The sequence below is a fragment of the Lactuca sativa genome, chromosome 9 (genome assembly GCF_002870075.4).
Source record: "Lactuca sativa cultivar Salinas chromosome 9, Lsat_Salinas_v11, whole genome shotgun sequence".
Classification (NCBI taxonomy): domain Eukaryota; kingdom Viridiplantae; phylum Streptophyta; class Magnoliopsida; order Asterales; family Asteraceae; genus Lactuca; species Lactuca sativa.
This window is the reverse complement of record NC_056631.2, coordinates 157,523,235-157,537,986: the sequence shown is the minus strand read 5'-3', so window position 1 is coordinate 157,537,986 and position 14,752 is coordinate 157,523,235. Positions and strand designations below refer to the sequence as shown.

At 39.9% G+C, this 14,752-nt stretch overlaps 1 protein-coding gene across 1 annotated transcript; it reads left to right on the top strand.

Moving 5' to 3' along the window:
* The first annotated feature begins 13,210 nt into the window (after positions 1–13,210).
* On the top strand, positions 13,211–14,395 carry LOC128129149 (uncharacterized). Its single transcript, XM_052767817.1, has 2 exons — positions 13,211–13,991; positions 14,076–14,395. Exons 1-2 carry the CDS (start codon positions 13,211–13,213, stop codon positions 14,393–14,395), a joined length of 1,101 nt encoding a protein of 366 aa, XP_052623777.1.
* Positions 14,396–14,752: the final 357 nt, after the last annotated feature.

The following is a 14,752-nucleotide window of genomic DNA, read 5'->3' as shown; positions in this document are numbered from 1 at the left end:
ACGACGATAAGAAATGAAGACCCTTAGAGTCCCAGGTGGCGACCGTGTTCTATTGAAGGTCTCACCTTAGAAGGGCATGATATGCTTCAGGAAGTGTGGAATGCTAAATCTAAGATTCATAGGACCATTCGAGATCATTGCAAGGATCGGTCCCATAGCATATAAACTTCGTTCACCCCAAGAGCTTAGCAACATCCATCCCGTCTTCCACGCCTCGAATCTTAAATAGTGTTTATCCAACAAAACCCTTATGATCCCTCTCGATGAGATTCAAATCAATGAGAACCTAAACTTTGTGGAAGAACCAGTCGAAATCGTGGATCGGGAGTCAAAAAAACAAAGCAAAGTCGCATACTAATAGTGAAGGTTCGCTTGAATGCCAAGCAGGGGCCTGAATTCACGTGGGAGTGCGAAGAATCAATGAAACAAAAATATCCACATCTCTTTCCGAGTCTGTGATTTGTATACTATGTTTGAATTTTGGGACGAAATTCCCTCTATTGGGGGGATGATGTGACAACCCGAAATTTCTTTCTGTGCGAACCGTTTAAAATCAATCAAGTTTGATTTACTTCTGCCATTGTTTAGAATTGTTTGGGGTCTAATTGAATATTCTAAGCTCAGTGCAATCAAGGTTTGGGTCCAAGAACGAATTTTTCTAAATCATAATATAACATCCAGGCCAAACACCCCTTCGAGAGGAGTGTACGACCGCAAACAGGAGTTTATGGCCGTACACCCGCACCCACCCCCTTGGCCGAAAAATCATCCCTATATAAGGGATACTTCGCCTTCATTCATCACTTCGCAGTCTTCAAATCTAGAACTTCTTCTCTCTCTCTACACTCTCTTTACCTTCATCAAAATTCCTCCAAGATCTTCAAGATGTAAGTGGTTCTCCACCTTATATTGTGTTTCATTCCTCTTTCTAATGGTGAATCCATATTCCTATCTCATTAATCTCATCTATGTTTAGATCTTCATCTCTCACCAAGAACACCATGAACACAAACTAGTTCCTGGTGGCTAAAAACCACTTTTAAAGCTTCCTAATAGTAAGTAACTGCTTCCTATACTTATTAACTACTAGAAATGCTTATTTTTCGCCATAAAATCGACCCAAAAGACATGAACATGGAGGGCTTACGACCGTAAACCCATGTGTACGACGGTACACCCCTCATTGGCCGCAAACCCTGGTTTTTGGTCAAAAATTGGCCTTAAACTCTTCCTTAAACTATGTATGGGACTTAGAACACTTCCAAGCGGCTAGAAAGGACCTTAAAACACCTCGAAAGGGTACCCTTCTTCAAGAGTGTATGGCCGCAAACTCCTAGGCCATACACCCAAGGGCCGTACACTCTTGGGCCGAAAACTCAGTAGGGCCGCAAACGGTGACAACACGATGAGTAATAATGGGTCTGGAAGTGCAGTAAATAGCTCTACGAATGGCCAACACCAGGGTCGTTCAGGGGATTTCACTTTCAAGGACTTCACCAGTAGCAAGCCCATAACTTTTAACGGATCTGAAGGGATAATGGCTCTATCACAATGGATAGAGAAAATAGAAGCGGTGTTCGAGATCTATGCATGTTTGCAAGTGCGCAAGGTAAAATTTGCCATCTGTACATTCTCCGAGAGAGCTCTGACCTGGTGGAATGGCCATGTCAAATCACTAACTCTGGTAATGGCGAATTCTATGGCCTGGGAGAATCGAAAGCAAATGTTAATGCAAGAGTATTGTCCAAGGGGCGAAGTACAAAGCTAGAGGAAGAACTTTGGGGCCTTACTATGGTAGGCTCGGACATCACAACCTATACCAATAGGTTTAGTGATTTGGCAAACCTTTGCCAAGGAATGGTTACTCTAGAGAGCAAGAAGATCGAAAGATACATCTGGGGACTCTCACCCCAGATTCGAGGAAGTGTACTAGCTTCCAAACCAGTCACTTTCGATAGCGACAAACAATTGGCACAAGCTCTAGTTGACCATGGAATCTACCAAGGCCTCGCAACTGCTGTCCCGGAGCAAACAATAGGAAACAACAACAACATCAGTACCAACAACAACAGCAAGAGGAAGTTTTGGAACAAGAGGAAGAGTGAATTTTCACAGGAACCTTCCAAGAAGAAAAAAATAGTGGTAGTCCATGCCGCTACTACCCCTGCTGTTGCTCCTGTTATCTCTACGCCAGCAAGGCAATATGTTGGGTGCCTACCAAAATGCAGCAAATGCAATCTCCATCACAATGGAAATTATCGAGAGATGCACTACAACAACTGCAACAGCAAACCCCGTTTCTATAGGGCACCGGCGCGAACAATCACCCATGTCCCTGGAGTCGGTATGGGCTAGGGGTATTATGGGTGTGGTGAGGCTGGACACTACAAAAGGGACTTCCCTAAAGCAAGGAATGCTGGCGGCATAGGAAGAGTGCTGGCAATAGGTCAGAACGAAGCAATAGCTGATCCCACGGTGGTTACAGGTACGTTTCTCCTCAATAACGCTTATGCATGCATACTCTTTGATTGTCATGCAGAGAGGAGTTTTGTGATTCATAAATTCAAACACATACTAAAACAGAATCCGCAATCACTCAATAAGATATTTACTGTAGAAATGGAGAATGGTAGAACAGAAAGCACAAATGATATGTACGTAGGTTGCACGCTAACTCTAAACGAACATTCATTTCAAATCGATCTAATGCCAATCACTATAAAGAGCTTTGATGTCATCATCGGTATGGACTGGGTAAGCCTACACCATGCCTATATACTCTGTCAAGAAAGGGTCGTATGCCTAAATCTACCAAACAGCGAAACTCTTGTCATTTATGTTGACAAACTCGGTACCAATTTACAAATCATCTCTTGCATTGAAGCTCAAAAATACCTGCGTAAGGAGTACCATGCCTTCTTATCCCACGTAGTAGATAAGGAAAAAGAAGGGAAAGACCTCATAGAAATTCCAGAGGTCTACGATTTTCCTGATGTCTTCCCTGAAGACCTTCCAGGAGTCCCACCAGAACGACAAGTCGAGTTCAGAATCGACTTAATTCCCGGAGCTACCCCAGCAGCGATGTCGCCGTATCGTCTAGCGCCAGCTGAAATGCAAGAATTATCCAGCCAATTAAACAAACTACTCAACAAAGGATTCATCAGACCGAGGTTCTCACTTTGGGGAGCACTAGTCTTGTTCGTAAAGAAGAAGGATGGATCTTTCCGCATGTGTATCGATTACCGGGAACTCGACAAGCTCACTATCAAGAAACCATATCCCTTACCACGCATTGACGACTTGTTCGACCAACTCCAAGGAGCGAGTTATTTCTCAAAGATCGATTTGAGATCTTGGTATCATCAGCTATGAGTCTTGGAAGGGGATGTTCCCAAAACAGCCTTTCGAACTCGTTATGGTCACTACGAGTTTATAGTGATGCCCTTTGGATTAACAAATGCATCGGCGATGTTCATGGACTTAATGAACCGAGTGTGCCGTTCATTCCTGGACAAATTTGTGATCGTATTCATAGACGATATACTCATTTATTCAAAGAGTAAAGAGGAACATGGTCAACACCTCAGATGAATCTTGGAAACTTTAAGAAAAGAGAAGCTATATGCAAAATTCTCAAAGTGCGAATTTTGAATTCAGAAAGTAGATTTCCTAGGTCACGTGGTTAGCAAAGACGGGATACACGTGGATCATTCCATAATCAAGGCAATCGAGAACTGGTCAGCTTCAAGAACCCCAACAGAAATCCGACAATTCTTGGGCCTTGTTGGCTATTACATAAGATTTATACAAAACTTCTCAAAGATTGCTAAACCACTTACCACCTAGACCTAGAAGGGTGTAACTTTCGATTGGGGGGAAAACAAGACGCTGCATTCAAAACACTGAAGCAAGAACTATGCAGCGCGCCTATATTGTCCTTGCCAAAATGAATAGAAGACTTCGTGGTCTACTGTGATGTATCTAATCAAGGTCTTGGATATGTTCTAATGCAACGAGGAAAGGTCATCACCTACGCCTTGAGATAACTCAAGACGCACGAGGTCAACTACACTACACACGAACTCGAACTGGGAGCAGTTGTATTCGCGCTAAAGATCTGGAGACACTATCTCTATAGCACGAAATGCACGATCTTTACCGATCATAAGAGCCTTTAACACATCCTCAATCAAAAGGAACTCAACATGAGACAAAGACGATGGGTCGAACTGTTGAATACTATCAATGTGAAATTCATTATCATCCAGGAAAAGCGAATGTGGTGGCTGATGCTCTTAGTCGAAAAGAATACTCGGGTCATCGAGTGAAATCCTTAACCATGATGATCTATTCACACCTGTCCGCCGAAATCAAGGAAGCTCAAATAGAAGCCTTGAAATTAGAGAATGTGACAGGTGAAGCCTTAAGGGGAAAGGATAAGAATCTTGAAGTCAAGGGCGACGGAGTTCGTTACTTCGTGGATCGGATCTGGACACCGAAGTTTGGTGGATTCAGAGACGTTGTCATGAACGAAGCTCATAAAACTCGATACTCAGTGCATATAGGTTCGGACAAGACGTATCTGGACCTCAAGAAACTATATTGGTGGCCAAACATGACAGTAGAGATTGCTACCTATGTGGGCAAGTGTCTAACTTGCGCCAAAGTTAAGGTAGAGTACCAAAAGCCATCAGGATTACTACAACCCGAAATACCCGAGTGGAAGTGGGAGTGAATAACCAAGGATTTCATAACCAAATTAATTAAAACAACAGGTTGACTAGACACCATCTAGGTAATTGTCGATAGATTAACAAAATCCGCACACTGCCTACCCATAAAGGAAACCGACAAGATGGAGAAGCTAGCTCGAACATACATCCGAGAGATTGTACGACTACATGGTGTACCAATATCCATCATCTCCGACAGAGATAATAGGTTCACCTCGTGATTCGGGCAGTCAACGAAAATGTCTCTAGGGACGAGGTTAGATATGAGTACTGCTTACCATCCACAAACCGACGGTCAAAGTGAGAGGACCATACATACCTTGGAAGATATGCTAAGAGCTTGTGTAATCGATTTTGGTAAAGCATGGGATACCCATTTACCACTAGTCGAATTCTCATACAACAATAACTATCACTCCAGCATTAAAGTTACTCCATTGGAAGCCCTATATGGCCGCAAGTCTAGATCACCACTCTGCTGGGCTGAAGTGGGTGACACACAACTAGCCAAGGAACAAGTACCCGATAACGCTCTTCACAGGCCCAGAAATCCTAAGAGAAACAACTGAGAAGATCGTTCAGATTTGGGAACGACTAAAGGCTTCAAGAGACAGACAAAAGAGTTATGTGGACAAAAGACGGAAGCCCTTGGAATTTCAGGTTAGGGACCGAGTGTTATTAAAGGTCTTTCCCTGGAAAGGGTTAATATGTTTCGGAAAATGAGGGATTAAAGGATCGGTCCGGTAGCGTACAAACTTCCAGTACTGCAGGAACTCAATAACGTACATCCTACCTTTCACGTGTCAAACTTGAAGAAATGTTTGTCCGATGAGACCCTCGTCGTCCCTCTAGACAAAATTGAAATCAACGCGAGTCTCCACTTTATAGAGGAACCAATTGAGGTCATGGATAGGTAAATTAAAAGAACAAAGAAAAGTCGCATACCCAGTGTGAAGGCCCGCTGAAACGCAAAACGAGGACCTGAATACACTTGGGAGTGCGAAGATCAAATAAAACAAAAGTATCTTTATATTTTTCCTTAATCCTAAAATATTTATCTTACATTAAATTTCGGGACAAAATTCCTTCTAACGGGGGGATGATGTGACAACCCTGTATTTCGAATCAATGCAACGACCTAAAAAGTCAAGAATTGTAACCCCTTTTAATATAATGAAATTATTGTCAAAAATAAAATGTTCAAAAGTCGTCTACTGGATTTCATAAATGATAGTTATCATGTCAAGGTTCTCAGAAATATAAAGAACACTAAAATTCGGGTTATAACAAAGAAGTTATGACCAACCTAAGGTTCACAACAAAACCATCAATACGATTAAACTTAAAACACAAAGTTTTAATAAAAGACTTTTTAACCTTAAGTATCTAAATGAAAATCGTACATATCATTAAACCGTGAACACACATAAAAAGAACGCCCAAATCTGACTTTGTATTGGGAAGGTATGATTTTTCGAAGTTTCGGATGTAGCAGTAGACAGCTAAAAACTCGAAATAGAGATTGAGAGATTTTTTCCCGAAAGAATCTAAATGAGAATCGAAGACCTCAAAAACGGTGGTACAACGGTAAAAAGTCTGTCGAAAACAGACATCGGATAAAGAAGTTACAGAATTTTAACGGACCTTTCATGTCCCGGCCTGTGAAAAACAATATAATTAAAATAAATTCAAAATTAGACGATTGATTCTAAATGAAAGTTTTAGAGTACATTCTCACCTATACGTGAATATAAAGAACGTCAAAAACAGAGCTCGTATGCGAAAGTTAAGGATTTTACAAGTTCGAGGTGCACAAACCGAGACGAGTTATGCCCAATGTACCCTCGTACGTGCAGCGTACGCGGGTGCTAGGCTTCGGATCGTCCACGTCGCCCCTCTACGCCTCTATTCCCCGTCCTATCTGAAGTCCGGCAGACAAGGATGTGGTCATGCATGACGTCCGGTTTGCCCCACATAACCCCGTACGCCCCGTGTACCGAGGGTTTCCAGCCCCTATAAAAGGGATGCGAGGGTTCCAGGCAAAATTGCTCATTTCCTCTCTTTCTGTGACAACCCGAAATTTCCCATTTAAATCAAACCATATCAATCCAATAGAAGTAGAGCAGTTTCAGTAAAAATTCAAACTTATGGAATAAGTTTGGCAGTTTTTAGAGTTTTACACCTAAAGGGATATTAGGAGAGTGGTTGCACTAGGATTAGGTGCAACACTGTAAGTCCATTACCCTAGATCATTAGAATCCATTCCGATAATAGAAATATTTTCTGCCAAAAATCTCAGGACTATAAATAGAATTCTGAACCAAATTGGTTCATTAGTTGAATTCCAATTAGAGAAAAGCCAAATACTCTCTCACGGATCTTCGGGTTTTCATCCCAGATTGTGAGTCTACTTTCATAGATGTGTTTTAATACTTGTTATATGCTAAATAACATTGTTTACATGTCCAAAATACAAGATCCGGGAGTTTACTGCCCAAGAACTTTCTTGGGGAGTAAACTCCAAAATCAAGCCTAAAGGCTACCTAGTCTCATTTCCGTGTTAGGCATCTAACTAAGGACTTTATGTATGAGCATTAGAGGCTAGAAACAAATTAAAACCATGTAGTTTGTGGAGTTTACGGCCAAGGAACACCTCTTGGGCCGTAAACTCCAAGTAAAGGGCACAAATGAGTGCCTAATGTTCCTTTAGCCTTAGAAAAAGAACCTAGAAGCCTTAAACTCATGATTTAGGCCAACAAAACAATTAGAAATCAATTCTAAAAGGGAGTTTACGGCCAAGTAGCCCCTTGGGCCGTAAACTCCAAGATTAAGTGCCAAAACCCCTTCAAACTCTTCCTAAGGCTTAGTCTTCATTTTAGCCAAATACCTTAAAGTGTTTATGACCTAGAAAACTCATGAAGAGCTCAAGTGTTGAAGAGTTTACGGCCAAGAGTATTTCTTGGGTTGTAAACTCCTATTAAGGGGTCAAAGGACACCCTAAACACTTCCTTAGGCCAAGAGACTTTTAGGGCAAGTACCTAGATGAGTTTTAGACTAGTTAAAATTCTTAGAACCTCATGTGTGAGGGAGTTTACGGCCCAAAGAGTTCTATGGCCATAAACTCCATAAAATGGTACATATTTGTGCTATGAACCCTCCTAAAGCCAAGTACTAAAGCCTAGACTTGTTCCTTGAAATGTTGGAGACTTGAAAGAACAATAAGAACCCTCCCAAGGGAGTTTATGGCCGTAAACTCCAAGGGAAAAGGGTCTTTGGGACGTAAACTCCCCATAGGAGTCAATATGGTACCTTAAACTCTTGCTAAGCCTAGAAACAATTCCCCTCTGAGGTTGTAGTACTTCTAAGCTCCATTTCATGACTTGGTTGAGAGTTTAGGGCCAGGAGCTTACTCCCCTGGGCCGTAAACTCTAATGAATATGGTCTTTTGACCTTAAACTCCCATTAGGGGCATTGCACTCCTTTGTTGCAACCCATTAGCCTCCTAGCACTTGACCAAAAGTGTTGTCCTCACGCTTAAATGTTTATACTTGTATGGTTAGTGATTAAATCTCTAATTATTTATATACATATGTCTTAATATGTAATTAGGATCATTGTGTGTGTCTAAGTCTCCACTTGACACCAAGCACTTGTCCGATCCTTCCGTACGATAACAGCCCGTTCAATTCCAGTCACTTACTGCAGGTGAGTTCATACCCCTTAACTAATGTTTTAAACTATTTTAAATGTTTTATGGGGGGGGGGGATACAAGTAGAATCATGCTACTTATTATGTCAATCACATGTGATTAGTAAGTAGGATTATATTACTTATTACATCAATCGCATGTGATTAATATACAACATTCAAAAGATTTGGCTACTCATTAGCCGTTTTACCAAACATTTTCCATCAAATGATTTTTTATAAACATTTTATATGTTTCAAACTACTTATTACACTGTACTTCTTACTCTGTTTATCATACTTCAAACTTATTTACAACTGTGTTTTCAAACAAATGTTCCTTGTACTTATATTATTTTATCAAAATTATGCCTTCAAATTGATTTATAGATTGACATCAAGTCGACCTTTCCTTAAACTAATATTCATGTTTCAAATGTTTTACCAAACTTATTTATGCTTTTTGTATTATAAATTGCATGCCTCTATATGTATAGTTATATAAGAAATGTTTAAAAGACTTAGGAAGGCCATCCGCCCTATTTCCTTTTTCTCGATTTGGATGTGGTCTGGTGGGATTTCGGATGACCATCCGAAGGTCGTTTAAATATTAGTTATATATCATGTGTACATATATAGTCATAAAAGGTCTTTCTAGTTCATCCTATGCCCTTGGGTAGCAAGGGTATACATCCACGTCCATACGTACCACTTAGATTACTAGTAAGCTACCATATGGGTAGTTCAGGAAGATACTAGAACCATTACTAGAACGCGATATCATACAATGGGTCAGTTCATTCATGAGTCAATACTTTCTAGAACATTACTGTACATTACATATACAATTATACTGGAATGTTTACATTACTATACTTGCTAGATAGAGAGAACACACATTACAGCTAGCACACATAGAACATTACAATTCATTACATTACTATACTTGTTAGGTAGAGAGCACGTACCTTACAGTTAGAATAGTTTATTACATTACATATACGAGAAGACGTTATTTACTGTGATTTAAATCGGAACATGACTTAAAACCTCATGACTTGAGTTGCGGCCAGAGTCTCTTGGAGGGGGAGCGTGAGTTTGCGTATAGATCTATGCTGGATTGACAATCCTACACCTTGCTGCTAGCTACAGCCGGACCTGCAGGTCTGCGGGTGCCAAACGTCATTCCGTTATTACGACCATTCGTATGTCGTTGTTACAGTCGATAGTATGGTGCAATTTATCACAGAATGCCTTAGCCTAAAATCCGGTTCAAGGTAGTTAGTACGGTAGTAGTCCTTATAGAGCTACGTTGTAGTACTACGTTAATTTTTCCATTACATATTTTTAGTGATAACCTCACTTAAACATAAATGTACAAACTATATTTTTGGATAATGATAGTTATACTTTGGAAAATACATACTCTTACAAGAGCCACACACACAGAACAGATAGGTCTTGGTAGAAGACACCTTCTTATACTAGAAGGAATCATAGGGATTCTAGAGTTTTTAAAACATTTACAAATACTTACAGTTCATATACACTTACAAATTCTTACAATACATAGACTTACAAATACTTATAATTCTTATACACTTACAAATTCTTGAATTACAAAGACTTACAAATTCTTACATACAAATTAAGACACTAAATACTTATGATCTCACCAGCTTTAAAGTTGATACTCGCTTTCAAAATTACTTGTATCCTCAGGTCATCATAGAAAGGTACCGATGCAAGGAGAAAGGAAGATGGAGCTTATTCAAGACTTATCTTTCATTTTGATTTATGCTTTAGTGTTTATCAAAATTTGATAGAAGACAATTGTATAATAATTATTTTATTAATGCAATGGATGATGTTGTTACTTGTTTAATACTTTACATTGTTGTTGATATTATACATGACGTCCTCCGCCCCAGAACGTTTCCGCCGTTCTTGGTTTTGGGGTGTGACACTTTCTCTTGCGTTTTTATCCCGTTTTGCGTGCAAGAAATATCCCGAAGCCTCGGTCTTCGCATCCAAGTCCATAACCCGTTTTCTCGTGTCGAAGTTCTACTCGGTTTTCATTTCACCATCTTCACTCTATCAAATGAGTTCATAACCCTATAACTACATTTTCAAATGCTTTGTAAATGCTTTTATACACTGTAAGGGGGGGGGGGTATACAAGTAAACACACGATTATCCTTGTGTGAATAACATATATCTTTTGCTATACTTGTTGTTATAATCAATCATATGTGATTGATAACTATCATACGGTAACATTCTCAAGCAACATATCACGATAACACTTGTCCATTTTGAAATGAAACATGTTGTTATATAAATATCAAACATTTTATTTATATTTTGGTTATAAATGTTCAATGATGTTATTAAAAACATTATACTTTACGTACAAACTCGACGCTACACTAGGGTTTATTATACAAATGAAATACACTTTTGGAAAAACTATAATAGGTATAGTTTATTGGGAAATCATGAGATTTTACATACTATAGGTACTAAATCAAGAAAATACTTTCATATACAAGAACAAATGGACTTTTCGTACGTAAATCTATTTGGTACTAACTTTTGTGAGACATTCCACTTCACGTACTTTCAAGTATGTCGTTAAAGTCCTATATTATATATTATACTCTCTTGTAGGGAGAGCGTGATACTTGTGTATAGATCTATACGGGATTGACAATCCCATACCTAAACTGTTAGCTACAGTTAGACTGATAGGTCTGGGGTGACAAACATCATAACATTCCAACGCCTGAAGAACGTTGTTACTGGCAGCTTAAGTCAATAGCATGGGTATAAAACTGATATGGAGTATTGAAAACACAACGATTTACGGGGTTATCAAATGTCTTAGTGATTTTACACATACATAAATCTATTATTATAGGCATGACGACTACTAATGCATTACAGTTTTGGAACTTTTAAACTACCACACACTTATGGAAAACTATTGGATTTTTCGGAAATAAACTCAGTGATTTTATACCAGACTTACAAATTTTATACATAAACACTTACGAACTCACCAACTTAATTGTTGACTCGCTTTCAAAACTACTTATATTTCTCAGGGATTCAGTAATACAAGTAAACCCCAGCTTTTGGAAAAGGGACGCTAAGGCGTTAGTTTAAAACTCATTTTTGTCATCATATTGTAATTTATTTTGAACAAGCATCATTCAACAATGTAACTTTTAAATTACATATACGATGGTTGTTTTACTTTCTTTACTATGTATTCAATTGTTACGATACTAGATGAAGTCATCCGCCCTCGAACGATTTCACCGTTCTGGTTTGGGGGTGTGACAAAGTGGTATTAGAGCGTTGTTTATAGTGAACTAAGTATATCGAACCACATAAGATATACAAACTATAAATGAAAAGGGACTAAAACTCTCTGACAAAATGTTTTTACACCTAAACCGCATTTCAATTAGCTTAAGTTATTTGGGTCGTAAAAGCACAAATACATGCATACAACGAGTCATTTTCATAGTTAGGACTATACAAGAAGTATTAAGTCAAGTTGGACACTACGACTAGGTCTCAGAATATGCAATCGGATTTGGGACGAATATAGCCTGATCAACTATATTTATCTGAAATCAGACTAATGTATGTCGAGGGATGGTCGTAATGGGCAACAAGTCAAAACTTACCAAAATAAAACTATTATCAAACATACAAACTTAAATACTATAGGAGTATTTGGTAAATATAATAGTTTAACTTACATATTTAGATGTACATGTTTTAAAATTCCTGACAATTCTCACATCTCTATTCTCGCACAGACACAATGGCTAGATTCCACCCACCAGGGGACCTCTACTACCCGAATCAGGGCAATAGAGGATGGGTAGAGGAGGACCACGAAGAGGATGAAGAGCCCATAGAGTTAGAAGAAGGGGATGACTTTGGAACTCACTCAGAACCAAAAGTAATCGACGCACCAGTCGCCCAACCTCCCGCACATAAGAGGAACTTTCAGGGACCAACTCCCATTTGGGGAAGTCACCTTCACCATTGGAACCAACAACAAGGAGTACGACCTCCCTACAATATGTGTCGGGACTTCTACGACATCAGGGATGGAGGTTCAGCCGACCAAGCTCTCCCAGTCATGATAGGCAAACTAGCCAACCAGTCCTATCGATCCGGGGTCCAAGCAAACCAGATTTGGGAAGTCAACGTGCAAGTACAAGTTCACACTTCCGACATCCGTCGACTGGATAAGTTGTAGGATGATGCCCAGCTCCGCGTCGACATATTCCAAGCTCAACTGATTGCAGTCCTCTCTGAGATAAGGGAATAGCAAGCCGCCTTCGATAGGCGTCTTATGGAAGCAAAGCAATCAGACGCGGTGTCAAGCTCCAAGCACAAATTACGTCGCAAGTAGTACTTTCTGAATCCCAAAATTTTGTTATAGAATAGGAAATCGGCTAAAAGTCTTACTTTTCTTTAACTTCTGTATCGGAGATCCTTAGAAGGGTTGAAATTTTCCTAACTTCAAATGTAACTTGGCATGTGTTTAATATATATGAACAAATTCCTTTGTATGGAAATTCTTTCACTACCACTCAGATTCATAAGTTTATCAATCACTATACAAACTTTTTATTATGAGTCAAACTCCAAACCTTGGGTAGGTCAGTTGAATTGATAAATTGATAAAAATAACAAATTTATTAACACACAACTTCAAATCATTAAAAACTTATGTTCTTCATTCTATTTCCTTAGCAGCATGATGCCGCCCCATAGATCTACACGCCATGTCAACAACGCAACACCTCCACCACCACCACCACCTCCATCAATGGATAATGCCGCCTTGATAGCTGTTGTAACAGCTGCAGTGACAGCAACAATGGTACAGATGAGTAATAATGGGTCCGAAAGTGGAGTAAATAGCTCTACGAATGGCCAACACCAGGGTCGTTCAGGGGATTTCACTTTCAAGGACTTCACCAATAGCAAGCCCATAACTTTTAACGGATCTAGAGGGATAATGGCTCTATCACAATGGATAGAGAAAACAAAAGCGGTTTTTGAGATCTTTGCATGCTTGGAAGTGCGCAAGATAAAATTTGTCGCTTGTACATTCTCTGAGAGAGCTCTGACATGGTGGAATGAACATGTCAAGTCACCAACTCTGGTAGTGGAAAATTCTATGGGCTGGGAGAATCTAAAGCAAATGTTAATGCAAGAGTATTCTCCAAGGGGCGAAGTACAAAAGCTAGAGCAGGAACTTTGGGGCCATACTATGGTAGGCTCTGACATCACAACCTATACCAATAGGTTTAGTGATTTGGCAATCATTTTCCTAGGCATGGTTGCTCTAGAGAGCAAGAAGATCGAAAGATACATCTGGGGACTCTCACCCCAGATTCGAGGAAGTGTACTAGTTTCCAAACCAGTCACTTTTGATAGCGCCAAACAGTTGGCACAAGCTCTAATTGACCATGGAATCTGTCAAGGCCTCGCAACTGCTATCCCTGAGCAAACCATAGGAAACAACAACAACATCAGTACCAACAACAATAGCAAGAAGAAGTTTTGGAACAAGAGGAAGAGTCAATTTTCACAGGAACCTTCCAAGAAGCAAAAAATAGTGGCAGTCCCTGCCGCTACTGCCCCTGCTGTTGCTCCTGTTACCTCTACGCCAGCAAGGCAGTATGCTGGGATCCTACCAAAATGCAGCAAATACAATCTTCATCACAACGGAAATTGTCGAGAGATGCACTGCAACAACTGCAACAGGAAAGGGCACACTGCCCGTTTCTGTAGGGCACCGACACGACCAATCACCCGAGTCCCAGGAGTCGGCATGGGCCAGGCGTGTTATGCGTGTGGTGAGGCTGGACACTACAAGAGGGACTGCCCTAAGGCAAGGAATGCTGGCGGCACAGGAAGAGTGCTGTCAATAGGGTAGAACGAAGCAATAGCTGATCCCACGATGGTTATGGGTAAGTTTGTCCTCAATAACGCTTATGCATGCATACTCTTTGATTGTGGTGCATAGAGGAGTTTCGTGAGTCATAAATTCAAACAGATACTAACACAGAATCCACAATCACTCATTAAGATATTTACGGTAGAAATGGAAAACGGTAGAATAGAAAACACAAACGATATATACATAGGCTGCACGCTAACTCTAAACGAACATTCATTTCAAATCAATCTAATGATTATCACTATAAAGAGCTTTGATGTCATCATCGGTATGGATTGGTTAAGCCTACACCATGCCGATATACTTTGTCAAGAAAGGGTCGTACGCCTAAAT

Excerpts from the sequence above, each read along its gene's own strand:
- LOC128129149 (XM_052767817.1), top strand. The coding sequence starts at position 13,211 with ATGCCGCCCCATAGATCTACACGCCATGTCAACAACGCAACACCTCCA. Across the intron at positions 13,992-14,075 it reads AGGAAACAACAACAACATCA|TGGCAGTCCCTGCCGCTACT; the intron begins GTACCAACAACA and ends AGCAAAAAATAG.